Source organism: Sinocyclocheilus rhinocerous, unplaced genomic scaffold, assembly GCF_001515625.1.
Source record: "Sinocyclocheilus rhinocerous isolate Xijiao unplaced genomic scaffold, SAMN03320098_v1.1 scaffold1204, whole genome shotgun sequence".
NCBI lineage: Eukaryota > Metazoa > Chordata > Actinopteri > Cypriniformes > Cyprinidae > Sinocyclocheilus > Sinocyclocheilus rhinocerous.
Window position 1 is genome coordinate 397,825 of NW_015654935.1, and position 17,876 is coordinate 415,700.

General features: G+C 36.6%; 1 protein-coding gene across 2 annotated transcripts; it reads right to left on the reverse strand.

Moving 5' to 3' along the window:
- Positions 1 to 128: 128 nt before the first annotated feature.
- On the reverse strand, positions 129 to 15,945 carry trim33l (tripartite motif containing 33, like). Of its 2 annotated transcripts, XM_016524649.1 has the most exons (18): positions 15,622 to 15,945; positions 14,689 to 14,780; positions 13,102 to 13,240; positions 12,389 to 12,506; positions 11,708 to 11,824; positions 8,662 to 8,776; positions 7,679 to 7,822; positions 7,305 to 7,416; positions 6,151 to 7,208; positions 4,675 to 6,111; positions 4,508 to 4,583; positions 4,379 to 4,421; positions 3,596 to 3,725; positions 3,279 to 3,484; positions 3,015 to 3,114; positions 2,773 to 2,841; positions 1,881 to 2,015; positions 129 to 834 (listed from the first exon to the last, which is right to left on the reverse strand). In XM_016524649.1, the coding sequence occupies exons 1-18, from the start codon at positions 15,806 to 15,808 to the stop codon at positions 562 to 564; spliced, it is 4,551 nt and encodes a 1,516-aa protein (XP_016380135.1). In that variant the 5' UTR covers positions 15,809 to 15,945; the 3' UTR covers positions 129 to 561. The 2 variants fall into 2 exon arrangements, with proteins under 2 accessions (XP_016380135.1, XP_016380134.1); XM_016524648.1 differs by having other exon boundaries at positions 4,675 to 7,208.
- Positions 15,946 to 17,876: the final 1,931 nt, after the last annotated feature.

The following is a 17,876-nucleotide window of genomic DNA, read 5'->3' on the forward strand; positions in this document are numbered from 1 at the left end:
TAATTATATTTATTTGCTATTTTTATGTTGTTGTTTTTTTCAAACGATGTTATTTAACCAGGTCCCCACTCTAGAATTTAAATCTTAAAATTCCACTATTATAATTTTAAATGCGATATTTCACATTATTGCAGCACAACTGGTGGGGGTGGAACAAATTACACAAATTCATGTGTGTGTGTGTGTGTGTGTATGTATATAGTAAGACTGATGCTTGCCTTAATAAGCGCCAACGAGTTAGATTGAAAACAGAGCAAATTCATGCAACCAAAGGATCATCGCGTCCTCTACTGGCATCAGAGCTACATGACAACATTGATCTAATAATGCTAATAATTTGCAACCCACATGCACAAACAAATCGTGGCAGATCAAGGCATAAATTGACCAGAGAAAGAAATTTGACCTTGGATTAAATAATCTGTTTAATACACATCTTATTTTAAGGCAAATCTAAATAAGCAAAGTACTATAAAAAACAGAAACTGGTCTGGTTCCCTCTTCACAAGAAAATTCAGAAGATTTTTTTGCGACTTTAAAAGTAATGACTGAGGCACTTCATTATTCAGCAGCTGCAGTGTTTCCACAGCCATCTCTCTCCTTCCCTTCATCAGTGCAGGATTTCTTTGCAGCTGTACCACAGTTTGCCGTGAAAAACTCTCTCATGCGTTTCAAAGTGTTTCTGTGCTTCTCTCGTTCAGCCTCTGTCTCTGGTGTTCTGCTTGGATCTTTGCTGCTTGAGTGATTTAGGAGAGAAGCATGGAGACTCTTCCCAAAAGATTCATTCAGCTGTTGCTGGAAAGATTTTTTAAGTTTGACAACCATGTTTTTCCTCTGTAGAAATAACAAAAATAGCATGTCATTGTTGTATAACATTCAATTAAATGATTATTAGGTATGAATTTGCAGCTCTTAAAGTCCCCATGAAATCAAAATTAAAGTTTTTTTGGGTGTTGTTAGTATCAATGTTAGTCTATATATTTAGGTTATCTATAAGGCAGTGTGCTCCAAAGCAGTGACAAAATTCGCATTTAGAAGATATAAGCATTCAAAGTAATGATGACCGGTTCGCGAACGAATCGTTCAATTTAATCGGTTCTTCTTAGTGAACCGGTTGAACCAGTTCACCAAATCGGACTGAATCGTTTGAAACGGTTCGCGTCTCCAGGTAGCATTAATCCACAATTTACTTAAGTTATTTACTTTTTTAACGTGGCTGACACTCCCTCCGAGTCGAAATAAACCAATATCCAGGAGTAATTAATTTACTCAAACAGTACACTGACTGAACTGCTGTGAAGAGAGAACTGAAGATGAACACGAGCAGAGCAGCATGTGTGCAGCGAGCCGGCACGTAGTGCACTATATAGGGGACAGGGAACGATTCAGACAGTGTAACTATGCTTTCCATTGAGGAAAAAAAGAAGTCTGGTTTCGCGCTGTGTCACGCTAACCACCGCACACACACTCTGCTCCGGTCCAGAGACACGATAGCACGGAGCGGATCACATGCGCGAGTCGGCGCAGACCACAAAGTGTATCGGAGCTATTTGAATTCTACACAGCATGCTATATTTTATAGCAATATGGATGAGATTGTGGCTGGCATACCCTGTCAAATGCGGCTTTACGGAGCTCAACGGCTCTAGTCCAAGCTGTGATATAAACGAACGCTATTGGCTATTTTAAAAAGGGGCGGGGCTGCTTGACATGTCCCGCCCTGTCTTCCTGTTTCAGTTAAAATGACATCAACACATAGAATAACGCTGCGTGTTTCTAAGCATTTCAGGGAACCTTTAAGGTAAAGTTTTGAATTACAAAGAAGAAGCTTAGCAGTTAAATTACACATGAATGTGATCAGCTGAATGGCAGTGATTTACCTCCGAGTTCAACATCAAGATATCAAAAAGAGTCCAAACATCTGACACCAGCTCAGCAACAGTCCGATAAGGCGGCTTTCGTTTCCCCAGGAGTCGGCCGAGTATTATATCAAATTCGGCTGTTTTTGAGTGATTCTTTAAAAACAAAGCACAGCTCATAAGGTCATTTTTAATCTGGATCTATTTATTTATTCGAAAACACATTCAAATGTGAAGCAAACAACAAAATCATGCGGTGTGACAAAGGCAGAAGCATTCAGGAAAAATAAGGAAATTACATTAGAGAGGAGCTCTGAAGACTTTCATGACTGTGTATCAAGGTCAATAAGTCTATTAATATATCTAATAATTTGCCTATGAAATGGAAAAATTAGTTCAGGTTGTAAAATGTCATGTGGTACATTATAATTATGAATAAATAATTGTATTATTACTCATGATATTTTTTTACATCCATATATATTATTAAGTATAGTAACATTTATAGTAACACAATTACAATCTTTTTTTTAATAATGTGAAAATACATTCTCGCATCTATTCAAATACACTCGCATGTATTCAAGGTGTAACAAAAAAATGTGTTTTTAATTGATAGTTACACCAAATTTAAACTTTTGTTGAAAATGGTATAAAAGTTTTTTTTTTCAAAAACTGCACGAATACAAAGAGTATATTTGTAAAACCTTAGCACAAGTTAATCGAACATCTATCTTCACATTCTTATTTGTCATTAACTATTCAATAAACTGTCTGGAATAATAATATTATTGGAATATTGGAATATCATCAGTATTTGTGACTGTTTTCACATTTTAAAATAAAATAAAAAGTAAATTGTGGACTGAAGAAGCTCAGGCTATGCTAAATACAACATGCACTGTGTATTTACCTTGGTGGCGCTGAAGAGCAGGCTCTTGTTCTCATCACACAGGAGACCAAAGAGAAGCTTCTCACACTTCTGAACAGAATGGATGACATTATATTGGTGTGACTTTATATCATTTTAGGACAAGAGATAAAAGATGTGGCATGACACTATACTAAATTACAATCCTCTCCTAAAATATCCTTTTAAAAAGTGTTGCGAGGGTAACTATGAATGTAGATTCTTTCAGGCTGGTGGTGTCTCACTCTTTGATCTTCCAGACTCAGACTAGGTGTCCTCATCTCCTCACTGCCATACATAACTGTCTCATTTAAATCCTGACATAGCAAACACACCCAATCCTTACTGCAAGAGAAAAGAAATATACCAAGACTCAAATAGTGGACAAAGAAAAGAGTTACTGTTCTTACATGCACAAGCTTATCAAACGCCAAAGTCTTATAAATCATAGACACTCCAAAATTGTAATTAGTGTTGTACAGTGTTATGTTAGTTTCTGATGGTCTCACCAAGGTTTTGTGAGAATTGGTGGGATGTGACAGTCATAGTGAAAAGCACAGCCACATTTTGCACACAGAAGTGGAGCTCCTGCAGACAGACACACGGCACAGAACTCTACATCAGATGCTGGGGAGCTGTCGCTGTCTTGAGATACAGAGCAAGAAGAGGATCTAGATGGTAATGGATCTTCATGCCATCTCCACACCTGGTTAACCTGGGGAAGAACAGGGCACAATTGAGAATAGCTGTGGTGCTAACATGGCTTTATACTAACAAGTGTCATATGTACTCAGGTCTTTCCAGCTCTACAGTGTCCTGTCCTTACCTGTCCACCCTGGGATTCCTGCACTAAGATGTGACCTGTGGAGGTATCTGTAATAAGGTGGAACTCTGGGAGTGGCTGTCCACTTGGAGGCAGAGAGATGGGCAGACACTCAAGAGAAACACGTAGAAACCTATTCGACAGAAAACAGTGGTCTCCGATCAAAAAAAGACTTTTATTCAGCAAGGACACATTTATTTGATCAAAAGTGACATATAATAATGTTACTAAATATTTGTATTTCAAATAACTGCTGTACTTTTGAACTTTCTATTCATCAAGGGATCATTAAAAAAATGTATCATGGTTTTCACAAAAACATTAAGCAGCACAACCGTTTTTAACATTGATAAAAATATGTTTCTTGAGCACCAAATCAGCAAATTAGAATGATTTCCGAAGGATCAAGTGACACTGAAGACTGGAGTAATGGCTTCAATTACAAGAATAAATTTCATTTAAAAATATATTAAAAAGGAATTTACAAAAGAATAAAATGGTTATTTTAAATTGTAATAATATATCACAGTGTTACTCTTTATTTCTGATTAAATAAATACAGCCTTGGTGAGCAAAGAGACTTCTTTCAAAAACTTTTGGACGGTAGTGTGAATAGTATTAACACTATTAATACTGTTAATAATATTATTAATAGTTATTACAAACATTATTTGTGACATAAATGAGGTTAATAATTCATGCGATGCAGGAAGGATGCAAATAAGCACTATAGATTCCACTATGAAGAAGGTCTTCAACCAATACTATACTATATCCTGAGTTCACCTCTTGAATTGTTTGATTTGTCTCCTGAAGTGTTCCAGCGTTACTAAAAGAGAGAGAGGGGGGAAAAAAAGAAATGAGTGAGGAAAACAAACACTATACTTTTGACAACTCTTTTGAGAAGAAAATCACCTGCAGATTCTTTGTCTTCTTTTTTTGCCTCCCTGTAGTCAAACGCACTTTGGACAGTCTTGTCATGAGTTGTCCTCTGGTAGGAAAAGAAAGCTTTTGAATGAAACGCAGATCTCAGACATACAACTCTCCATATTTCTATCTGTAAGAATCAAACATTCACCAACCTCCCCGTCAAGGTCTTCTGATGTGCTACAATGAGTTGAATCCGCTGGAGGTGTGGTGTTCAGATTGTCTTTTGACCTGACAGGTATGCATTTTGCCTCTACAAGCTGACGGAAAGTTATCGGCATGCCAACGCTCCAGTGTTTTGGTCCAGAGTAGTTCTTGGTCGATGACTGATCGTCTAGAGTTTGTCTTGAACATTTCTCTGTGATGGTGGAGAGAGAATCCTGGTGAATGTTGGATGGGCCAGAGGAGTGGGCAGGATCTGGTGAAGGTTCTTTGGGAGCTGTCTCTGACACATGGGAGGTGGGTAAGTTGCTCTCCAGATGATCCGTATCAGTGAAATTCGTGCTGCTCACATCTGCATCCTGATCACAGGCGGAATCAGCCAAGGCCTTGACTGGGACGTTAATGCTATTGTAGGTGCCGTTTTTACTCCAGAGGGTGTCGTTGCCACTAATGGGAGCAGAAGGCATTGGGTTTACAGGAAGTAAAGAACCACTAGCTGTGCTTGGGATGGCATTAGAAATTGTACTGGTGGGATTTGGTGCACAAGGGTCCTGGGGACAATGATTCATCCTACCACTGGAGGCTTCAGTAAAATGGACATTAGAGATTGCAGTAGTGTCATTTAAGGAAAGTGCGTTTATGGTTGAAAGGACAGTAAAGGGAATATTGGGTTGCATAGAAAATGAATGTCCAGGCCCCAGGAAATTGGTTTGTATTGGATGGGTCAGTATGAGTGTTTGGTTGCAAGTTGGTAAAGAATGGGTTAGTATGGTTGATTGGTTGTTGGCTGGTATTGGTTGAATTAACACAGGCATTTGGTTGTTGGCTGGTATTGGATGAGTTGGTTTGGGTGTTTGGTTGTTGACTGGAATTGGTTGAATTAATACAGGCATTTGGTTGTAGGCTGATATTGGATGAGTTGTTACGGGTGTTTGGTTGTTGACTGGAATTGGTTGAATTAATACAGGCATTTGGTTGTAGGCTGATATTGGATGAGTTGTTACGGGTGTTTGGTTGTTGACTGGAATTGGTTGAATTAATACAGGCATTTGGTTGTAGGCTGATATTGGATGAGTTGTTACGGGTGTTTGGTTGTTGACTGGAATTGGTTGAATTAATACAGGCATTTGGTTGTAGGCTGATATTGGATGAGTTGTTACGGGTGTTTGGTTGTTGACTGGAATTGGTTGAATTAATACAGGCATTTGGTTGTAGGCTGATATTGGATGAGTTGTTACGGGTGTTTGGTTGTTGTCTGAAATTGGTTGCTTTTGGTTATTGACTGCCATTTGATGCGTTTGTAGGGGTGTTTGGTTGTTGGCTGGCATTGGATGAGTTGGTGTGAGTGTTTGGTTGTTGGCTGATGTTGGATGAGTTAGTATGGGTGTTTGGTTGTTGGCTATTATTGGATGAGTCAGTAGGGGTGTCTGATTGTTGGCTGGTATTGGATGAGTTGGTGCGAGTGTTTGGTTGTTGGCTAGAATTGCATGAGTTGGTATGAGTGTTTGGTTATTGGCTAGTATTGGATGAGTTGGTACAGGTGTTTGGTTGTTGATAGGCATCTGACGAGTTAGTAGGGGTGTTTGGTTGTTGGCGGGCAATGGATGAGTTATAGGTGTTTGGTTGTTGACTGAAATCGGTTGTTTTTGGTTACTGACTGCCATTTGATGAGTTAGTAGGGGTGCTTGGTTGTTGGCTGGTATTGGATGAGTTGGTGCAAGTGTTTGGTTGTTGACTTGAATTTGATGAGTTAGTTGGGGTCTTTGGTAGTTGGCTGGCACTAAATGAGTTGGTGTGAGTGTTTGGTTGTTGGCTGGTATTGGATGAGTTGGTACAGGTGTTTGGTTGTTGACTGGAATTGGTTGTTTTTGGCTGTTAACTGGCAATGGGCGGGTGAGTATGCGTGTTTGAGAGACCTGCATGGTAGGGCAATAGGCCTTCCTACATTTGGCTGACTCAGAGATATTGCTTATTTGAGATGCTGTGCAGTTCATGAGTGGAAGACGGGGCTGAGAATAAACAGACAGGGAATAATTCATGTGAGTTTTAGGAGCAGACTGAGGAAAATATGGGACACAGTTCGATGAGGGACTGTAAGCATGCTTGGATTGCTCAGACATCACTTCATGGGATTGGACTTGGACAGATGGTGAGGAAGATGAACTCTGAAGGTCTGAAGAGGAACGTTTAGATTGATTCGGTTGGGATGAGGCAACATTGTTATATGCAGAGCGGGCCTGGTTAGAATGAGATGGCTGGCTGGGTTGAGATGGATGAGGCAGACTATGAAGGGCCTGGTTCATTTGCACAATCTGAGAGGAGGCACAGGGACGCAGTGTAAAACTGTTGAGAACACATTCACCCTGAACCTGTGCATCAACACTTGAGGAGGTGGGTGCAGGATGAACATCAGTGGCAGTTAGAGGAGAATTTGGATTCGAGCTTTTCACAGACACAGACTCTAACTGAGTGGAATCAGTTCTCTGAGTGGTAAATGGAACAAGAACCTTACTAATCCTCAAAAATCCTGGGCAAAAAGATGTTAAAGAAAGGAAAAGATGTTAAATTCATAGATTTTTATAAAACGTAGATAAATTTTTCTAATAAAAAAGTGGAATTTTACCAAATTTCATGATGTGCTGACAGAGTTCATTCTGAATCTGAAGGTGCAGTTCAATCATGGTCTCAGGGGTGTATGCCTTCTGGGACAGAAGCTTTTTCACCTGGGTCTCAATCTGAGTTAGAGACACAAAAAATATAGCAGAGGGCTAAACAAACATTTAGGATCTGAATGACTCCAAGTTTTAGTCACAAATATGGTAATAGAATGGTAACAAATGTATGCACTTCACCTCAAAACATATGACGGAGCTAATATTATCCTAAACAATATCAATAAATCTAGGGGGGGTGTCTTTAACATAATCAGTATGAATGTATTATGTAATACAATGTATTATGATATACAAGCAATAAGCAAAAAATAGAACAGCTTACCCTTTTTGTGTGGACCAGGAGGCAGTGGCCCTCTGTGCATAGGATCTTGTCAATAAAAGCTGCTATGTACTCCTGACAGCCTTCCAAACTGTTCAGAGATGTCTTCCTCTCCAACAAACACCCCACCTCCTCCGCAAATAAGGCCTTAATATCAAACATTTAAAAATGAATCAACGGTTACAGGCTTGAGGTTCCTGAACAGAACTGGAGATAGATAACAAGGAAGTCATACAAAGAATATGCTGAGTGCTTTCAGGTAATGCTAAAGTATGTGGGTGTTTCTCAGGGAGATTTAGTACTTTTCTTGTCTTTCTCATAAGAGGTTGTATTCTGATAATAAACGTCAGCCTTTATTGTAGCTCAGAATCTTTTGCACAGAAAGAGTAAAAGATCGTTTTTTTATGATGTGATGGACATTCTTTGATGGAGAGTTTAGAGAATGTGCTCCAACACAAACCTTTTAATGTGTATGAAATTTGAATGCTTCTTTTATTTGTTTTGCTTAATTCCTGTTTCATATTCTGAACAGTTATATGCTTATATTGAAATCCAAAATGTTTAAATGTATTTTGCCCTGAACTAGGAAGGTCAAATGTACATCTAACAACCATAAAAGGATTTGGTACAAATGTATACTATAACTAAATCTGTCTTATGAAGTAGTCTAGGGAAATGATCTGCCTAGATGAGTGTAACCAATCAAAATGAAGAAAACCATGCAACTCATGTAACCATGCCATTTTTATATATTCTACAAAGTATAAATAGGTGTGCATTTTTCTGTTGGTCAAACTTTAAAGTGAAGTTTTGACGAGTTATGATAAAAGAGACTGAAGCTACAAACTGTAATGATGGAGATCGAAAACACATTCTGAAAATTTGTGAAGTATGCCAAATATTCATAATTTACCTTTCCACTGAAATATTAAAATCATGTACAGCATGCTTCAGTAAATGAGGATTATTGAGTTCTAAATGCTTACCTCTATCACCTTTAACATCTGTGTAGCTTTCAGAACCAGAGTCTGATAAATGGAGTGGACTACCTGTGTCAACATCTTCTTTGCTGCTACTTTTATTTTTTCAATTTCCTGCAATCTAACAAAGATTAAAATATTCTCAACAACACAATAATTACACACAAGAGGAAGATAAAACAGGAAATGTCTGCAAAGCGAAACCATTATATGCAACTTTGGTTGCAAGCACATCTGCTAGAAACTGCTACTGTCCTGCAATATTTAGTGAGCTATGACAGTCTAAAAAAAGAATGTTGTGATCCACTTTCTTTTTATTATACTTCATTATATATATATATATTCCATGAGGTAAGAGGGAGGTATAAGAAAAGTCATTATTCCTCTTATGTATATTCCTTTGTTTTATATTATATTTTTTACTTTTAGAGGTGCCCATATATTTTCAAAAAGTACACTTTTGTTCTTAATTTCATGTTATCATCTCCATAGAATGTGTTTTGGAAACTAAATCTAACCAGTCCTTTAACACTGGGGATTCTAGCCTTCTCCAAAATTTCATTATTTCTTAAAAGCAATTCTCAGTATTCTAAATAAATAAGTAGCGTACTATACCCAGGACTATGTTTTGTATTACATAAATTACTTCTGTCCAAAATGTTTTTATTACTTTACAAGTATAACAAATATGTGTGTAATGAGCTTTAAACACACCACATCTTCTTCCACATCCTAAAGATGCCTGATTATACGTATGCATGATATTTCTGGTGTTATGAAATATCTCATGTTAATTTTCCAAGCATATTCTTGCCAACATGGAGATTGCATGGTTTTTAGAATTTCTTTTAAATTTTTGATTTCAATCTCCTTCCATTATTCTTCTTCCATATTGTTTAACTCAGCCTCCCATTTTACTTTAAAGTTATGTAAACTCTTATTTTTAAATTCTTTGAATATTTTATTTATTCGACCTATTAAATTATATACTTTAGAACATTTATAACTTTGATTATAAACCACAACAGAGGGTGAATATCTTCTATTGTTTATTTTAATTTCATCTATTAAATAACTTCTTATTTGTAGATCATTTCCTATACAATGCATTTTTTTGTTGTTTTCAAAAGTCTTGATCTCATTATCAACACACATTTGATAAAATCTTATGTCCTTTGCCAGCCCAAGCCTCAAATACATCATCTAAAGCAGTGTGATCCACCTTCACGTCCATTGTTAATATTGCATTGTGAAATGAAAAACACGACTGAATGTTATTCCACTAATATTAGATGTTTAGAAACATAAATATCTTTTAGATGCTTTCCATTTGTAATTCAAAAAATGGCTAGTAACAGCAGCTAGTATGTGTGTTTAATTACTGAAAATCTGGCTTTTACCAATTTACGAGCATATGCTGTGTCTCTCTACCCACTCTTTACCCAAGCTTGCATTCCTTAGAGGTGATAAGAGTTCTGTGCTTTCTCTCTGGATTGGCCAATTTTGGCTCTTTGACTTTGGGCGTTTTTTCTTCTTCTTTGTTTTCAGTCATGTCAAAAATACATGAATTTACTGATCTTATTAACATTAAGTTCCTTGATTACTAATTGTTTTAACATATACAGGTATGTGAATCAATATGTTGTGGAGATTTAATTACATATTCATTCATTGTTAAGTATTATTAATTGTTCCTTCAACTCTTATCGGTTGCAATGAATAAATACCTTGTATTTCAGCCTGACTACAGATGAATTGTTAAGTTATCAAGAAAACGTTTTTTTGAGTGTGAGTGTGTGTGTGTGTGTGTGTGTGTGTGTGTAAATAGAAGATTTATACACACAATAGAACAATACTTCTATTTCAGTAATGTTTCTAGTGACCATCTGTTAGCAGGATGTAAAGTGATCTACTCCTGTATTCACTGTTGGGTCTGGTTTGATCTGCCATTAACACCTCTCCTGGTTCCCACACTCTCTTTTTTCTGTTTCTGTTCACCACTGTCCTTTTGAATAAACAGCAGTTTACACCTTGTATTAAGATTAGTCTCAAGTGACTCAGCCACTGACGCCCAGGCTAGACAGATCGTCATTTACATGTGGTACAAACATCTCATGCGTCTCCTGTATCCACTTGTGATTGCATATCAAGGGCAGGGTCTCACTACCTCACATATGTTGATAAAGCACAAAATGTAAAATAAAAATCACTTTTTTTTATGCTTTATTATTATCATTAATTCATTTTTTACGCTGTGTAAACCTGTATTTAACATTGAAAATGGATGGTAAGCTGAGTCTTTTTCACTTTTAAGGAACTTCAAATCACTAAAAGTTTTCTTTAGAAAGTTGGTAAAGGATTTTGACACATTATAGATGGATTTTAATGGATCATAGTATGAAGCTAATGATAGTCTGTGCCCCTCATACACTATGCAATAATTACAACCCCAAACCTGCAGACTGCCTATAAATTCGGCCAACTAGCAGTGACACGTCCAGACTGCAATCGAGGCAAAAATAAAATAAAACATTTGTAGTGTATTTCAGCCTTCACCAATTTTCCTTAAAGGGACAGTCCACAAAAAAAGGAAAATTCTGTCATCATTTTTATACATTTCTTTCCTCGGTGGATCTCAAAAACAGAGACATTTCTCAAAATACCTTTTTTATCTACCACAGAAGAAAGAAAATCAGTTTGGAATAAGAGGAAGGTGAGTAAATGATGACAGAATTCTCTATATCCCTTTAAGAAATATGGGTGAAACAAGGATGTGACAGACTGTTATTGACAGACTGTTCATTTATCTCAGTGGTTCTCAATTCCAGTTCTGGGGACCCACTGTTCTGCACATTTTATCTGACACACTTAGTTCAGTTCATGGATCTCTCTCCAAACTGATGATCTGAATCAAGAGTGTTAAATAAGTGAGACATGCAAAATGTGCAGAGCAGGGGGTCCCCAGGACTGGAATTGAGAACCAGTGATTGAAATGGTGTACTGTAGATTTGACCAAGATAAGATGTAAGTCCACATGGCTCCCTTCAGTTACCTTGCCTCTAGGAGCAGCAGGCTGCTGATGACCGTCTCTTTCTGATGTCTGATGGAGTCCAACAAACTCTGCAGCTGCTGTCTCTGAGATCCCACAGCTTCCTCCTGCTGCACAAAACTGACACATAGATGGACATGTAAAAACATGGACATAGAGAGTGTGTGTGAGATTGAAAAGCAGAACATCCTGTGCCTGCTGTGTTTTGCTGCGCTTGCTATATTTTTGGGCATAGACATTACTCAATGGTCATAAGACATACCACTGCCATATTAGGATATTTTAGCCCTTGCTACATTTTCTTATTGCTCAATATTTCACTTCTGCTTGACTCTATATATACGCATCACATAACCAATAAAACTGAACCTAGATTGAACTGCACCACTTGTGTCTGTTTCATTCTGGGCTCCCGGGTACCTGTCTCCTCTGCTCCATAACCCAACCGGATAATCAGATAACCACTTCGGATCTCTGCAATTACTTAAAATACATTTATTTTAACACTGTGATAAGGTATTGCTGAGGAGGAATATCAAAATATATAAAATATTTTGGTCTAACTCCTCCAAATATCACAAAGTTTTACAGCTAAGCAAATAGGGAAACAATAACCCAAAACGCAAAAGAAATGCCCATATAGTATCACATGCACTGATCTGAGTGGGTTGATATGGACTATACCTGTGGCCCCTATGAGTGATCAGCTGGCAGTCCTTACAGGTGAGCTCTTCACAAACAAGACAGAAGAACCTCAAGCTCTCCTGAGTGTGTGAGGGACAGCGTCTTCTCTGTATCCAACCTGAACAAAACAAATAACAGAACAGATCTGATAATGCACAGAAGTTTATAGCGTAAGAGAAAATATTATTTTCTCTATGAATATCAATGCCACTGCTTATGCATGATTCATTTTGTTAATCTTATATAAGTTAAAGATTTCCTTGCATAACTTTTAAAACTTTTGAAAGATGATTTTTGACATATATACAATACATATATGTGTGTAAATCATTATTTTTAATGTATGTATTGAAAACAGATTTTCTACCTTAATTGTTCAATAATAAATTATGTTTTTGATGAAGGGATTAGAGAAGGAGGACAAAAGTAATTGTCTCCCTCTGATGTTTCAAGCTTAAACTACAAATGCTGTATTAAAAAAAAACAACTTGTGTACAATGCCTCAGTCTGCATAATCTGTTTTGCTTAGAGCTTATTTTGTAGCTCTCTGAGGTATGTTTTGGTTGAAAGAGAAACTACCCTGGATCACGATTTCAGACAAATAAATTTTATTTGATCATTTTACCACTGAGTGGTCTGTCTTTAATTTTACAGGTGAATTTCCACCACAATAGCAGTGTTAGTCTGAAGTGTGTATGGACTTTAAGTCTAACCTGTGGGTGGTTTTTTGGGTGTGACTTCATGGTCACGGGTCACTTTTACCCTATGATGAGCAGATATACAGTCCAAACAAAGGGCCTCCTCACACTGGACACACCATCCACTAACCTCACTCTCTTCACACCCGGCACACTGAAAAAAGATTCAATTAACATTTTGCATTAAGATTTACAATGGAAGACAGAGGAAATGCCTCCTTTATGTCAGTGCTGGAATTCTTTGGACCAGTTTAAAGTGCATATTGCAGGTTAGAGACCCAGTGCGTCTAGAATTCTATTTAAATTCTAATTCTAATTTCTATACATGTATAGAAAAATAATGTAGGAACTAGATTTTGTTTAAAATATACTTATAAATATGCTACTTGAGGCTTCTGGAGTCGTTTTTGTGAGAAAATTTTACTTCCGCATCTGAAAAACGGCAAAACCAGAAGTGACGTAACAAGAGGGAGTGTGGTCAATTTAAACAATAGGAAAACAATGGATCGCAATGACAGTTCGGACGCTGAGGAAATTGTAAATGTTTATTCATACTTGAATAACGGACCACAGCCATACAATTATGAGCCTGCTATGTGGCCAAGAGAGCAGGGACAGGCCAGGATTATTCTAATAATAATTAAAGATTATCCTTGCCATTGATCCTGGTGACCACGAACTCGACTACGAATAACTTAGCTAAGAGGTCTTTGTGTCTGCGCAAATAGAGAGAATCGCTATTCCTTCCTTCCACTTCTCAATGAAAAAAAAAAATGTCAACACAGAGAGAACAAACAAACTCCACACAGATGTTTTTTATTCGCGCTTTGGTTCCTATTTTAGAATGACTTTAAAAAGTAATTGTAGACTAGTTACAGCGAAAAATTATTATTATAATAAATGTGTGTGTGTGTGTGTATATATATATATATATATTTTTTTTTTTATGTGGGGCTGGGTTTTTCACATGACACATAAATGATGATATATTTCAAAGAGTCAATTCTGCTGTTTTCCACATGCACCGCGATCTCTGGCAGTTCATTATAATGTAGTATAATAAACATATCCTATCACACAGTATTCAAATCCGGAACAAATTAGCTTTTTTCGAGATTAATGCAGATATTTGTGTGTGTATTGCAGTTCTAAAATATTGATTTAATGTTATACACAGTAACTGTTATGCTTACATTTAGGCAGAACCTTAATTTTTTTTAGGTGCACGGCACCACTGTTTTTTATTATTATTGTGAAGTGAAATAATTAAATTACTGTGTATAACATTAAATCATTAAATATACTGTATAATAAAACCTAAAATATTTTTTCACTGTAACTACTCTACAATGACTTTTTAAAGTCGTTCTAAAATAGTTAAGTCTGGGGTTTCATGACCCTTTAAAGAGCTCGGGCAGATAAAGCAGCAGCATGTGCTTATAATAATCAATAAATGTAAAATGTATCTTTATCTTTATATTTATCGTTCTTTGTGTGAATGGCCCTTTATATGAATTGGCAAAATCTTCTACAAAAAGAGTAGGGACTGAACTGAATGTACCATTTTATTCAAAACTTTCTCCATAATCTGTGCACTCTTACCTTGGGGGCCTTGTTATTGTTAGACGTGTCTTCAAAAATGGCACATTCTGTGACCTCAGACAAACAAAAGGACTGTGCACATAATGGACAATCTAGATGAAGAAAGAAACAAAAGCCTCAGACACACTAAAAAGAAACAGTTCTACAATATGGAAGGCCACTTCATTAAATTCTAACTACTCATGTTGCTGTTTAGCAAACCTTAAAGAAAGCACAAAAGTCATTTATTGAAGTAGAATGATTTATTAGAGTAGCAGAAATTATACAAATTAAACGCATTGTAAATATTTCTACTTTACACCTTGTTTGCTTGACAGTTTTATCAACAAAACTGAACTGATTTTTAATAAATAATAATGTTAATGCAAAAATGCAACATGTAAATGACAAAACATATATTCCATATGTAAACATGACACTAATTTCGTCATGACATTAAAGAAACGCAGCGTTTCTATTTTTCACGCACTGTACAGTGGCCACTTTAAAAAAACATTTTTTTTTTTTTTTTAGATTTCTCTTCGAAACTTCCTGTATCGACAGGAAATGCGTCAGTAAGCTGCGTTGTTGTTGTTTTTTTAGATCAGCATCATTACTGTGCGTTCATAAAATGTATATACAATATATACAATGTTATATACAATAACAGTATATACAATGTTTGTTTAGTATGTAGATAAAAAAATAAAAAACTTTATATCGGGGCTAGTTGTAACTGTTCATATGGCCCCCAATGGAAAACACAACCTGGCCCCGGACATTAACTTTAAGACCCCTTATGTAAATAATCGTCGGGACTACACAGTCAATTAAACCTGTGTGAGCCTATTTCGACGCGATTATAAAAACTTCACGTACAGAGTTGGACTTTAACGAGCGTCCCATTAAAACCAGTCAAACTGTGAACAGTAACAGTTACAAGCGAGTTCTCACCTTGTGTGGCTCCATCTGTGCAGATCTTCGTAAGACAAGTATTGCAAACTATATGCAGGCAAGGGAGAAGTCTGGGGTCTGCAGAAGAGTTTAGGTGTACTTTGCAAACAGCGCAGCATCCGCAAACAGTTCTTTGTAAAACCGGACGAGGCGACGCTGGACGCCCTGTTTGGTGAGGGGTAAACATCTGTTTCTTGAGAATAAATTAATATAATCAGAGGTGTAACAGCAGATGAAATGTATCTTGATACGCCTCACGGGAAAATCGACGCGTTGCGCTTATTATTGTATGAAGCATTCGTGGAGCTAACGGCAAGCCGTTGATTATGCAGTTCCTAAAACGTTTCTGTTGGAGGGGTGGGCCTCATGGAATATTCATTAGTTCCTAATATAGTGGGCGTGTTCTAACAAAACGAAGCGGGTGGAACCGCAAACGTGAGATATACAGTAACTATTGGCAATGTCACAATTGTAGTAGATTATTTCGCTTTAGTTTCAGTTTAATTCTTTTCACGTATTGTTTTGAACGTTTCCGTGTGTTTTCAATTTGTGAGTATATTTTTAGGACAAAGACAAACTTTATAGCACTTTCCATGTCAGTTTTAAAGTCAAATTATTTGTGGCTTGTAGCATTATGAATAGAAAAATGCTGTAGTTGTACCAGTGGATTGCGTCTTGCTTCAGCTTGATAAAAAAGAAAAAAACAAAAACAAAAAAACTTGAAATAATTGTTACTTAAGAAGTTTTGTAAATTTTTTAAAAACCAAACAACAAAACATTTAGGCTACATGCACTGGATATTTTAAATCTAAATAAAATGTTACAAACTCCATAAAATTGTGATCTAAGGAGTTGGTACTAACATTTCCAATGCTTTTAATTTGTCAGAGGGTAGACTGATGAATATTCCAGCATGCTCCACCCAATGAAATCGAAAACCTGAGGAATCCTATATATTTGTAGCCTTGTAGAGAACAGAGTGGAATCTGGTTTATTTATGTCCTGGAAGGAGTGGGTGGATTTCCATGAAGAGATAAGTCTGTGTGCTTGTCTTTGGAGGAGTGCATTGATGAGAAACTAATTCTTAAATACATGTTTAATACATTTAGGGAATATATTGAACGTGGGACAGGTAATTGCAGATTACATACAAGTTCTTGACATAGAAGACTCACTTGTGGTTGTTCTTTTTTTAGTTCACCCAAAAATGAAAATTTGCTGAAAATTTACTCACCCTCAGGCCATCCAAGTTGTAGGTTAGTTTGTTTCTTCTTTGGAACAGAATTCGAGAAATGTAGTATTACATCAGTTGCTCACTAATGGATCCTCTGCAGTAGTCAATATAAAATTACATTTGTGATTTTGAATATTGTTGAAAATTAAGATTAATGTGCCAAAGACTTGAAGTGAAAAGCTGCATGTTTGTAAGCAACAAATCCATAGGGTGTTTTAACCATAGATATGGTTTTAACTTTAAATCATTGTTTCTGGCTAAAACACCGGTAGCCTACATAATCATGATTCCTCCAGTAAAAAAATGTCCATCCCTTGTCCTCTCACATCAAAATCCACCAACATATTTGTTTAAATTGTTTTTGTCTGTTTTCAGTTGTAAGTGGTGCTGGAGTTGTGTGGATTACTGTGATGTTTTTATCAGCTGTTTGAATGTTCATTCAGACGGCACCCATTCACATTCAAATGATCCATTGGTAATGAAATGCTATAGCAAGTGATGTAATGATACATTTCTCCCAATCTGTTCCAATGACGAAACAAACTCATCTTGGATGGCTTGAGGGTGAGTACATTTTTCAGCAAATTTTCATTTTTGGTAAACGATTTCTTTAAGCCTTGGTTTTTATAATCTGAGGCAGTTGTAATAAAAATGCAATTTTATTGGTTACAATACTGTTAGAAATTAACAATCGGTCCCTCTATGTTCTCTTTGCCACCTAGAAAGTTCTCAGTCCCTCAAAGTGTATACGGCCGGGAAGCAAGAAAACACACATCAAATTGTATTCTCAATACTTCAATTTATTCATAGATACAAAGATATTATATAGGCATATGTCGAGGGGAGTTTCACCCTCTTAACCAATGAGGATATGAATAACATACACATATAGGATCTTTGGCCAAGAACATGTGTTTATATAAAATGGCCATATGAACAGAAAAACATGGACATATTAGGAATAGACTTTTGCGAAGGATGCTAAATTATCTTCATTTTTTCATCACGAACCTCATTCCTA

Coding starts and splice junctions, on each gene's coding strand:
- trim33l (XM_016524648.1), bottom strand. CDS start 15,808: ATGTTTACCCCTCACCAAACAGGGCGTCCAGCGTCGCCTCGTCCGGTT. Junction 7,209..7,304: donor TCAGCACATCATGAAATTTG/GTAAAATTCCAC, acceptor CTTTTTGCCCAG/GATTTTTGAGGATTAGTAAG. Junction 3,115..3,278: donor CCAATTCTCACAAAACCTTG/GTGAGACCATCA, acceptor TTTCTCTTGCAG/TAAGGATTGGGTGTGTTTGC.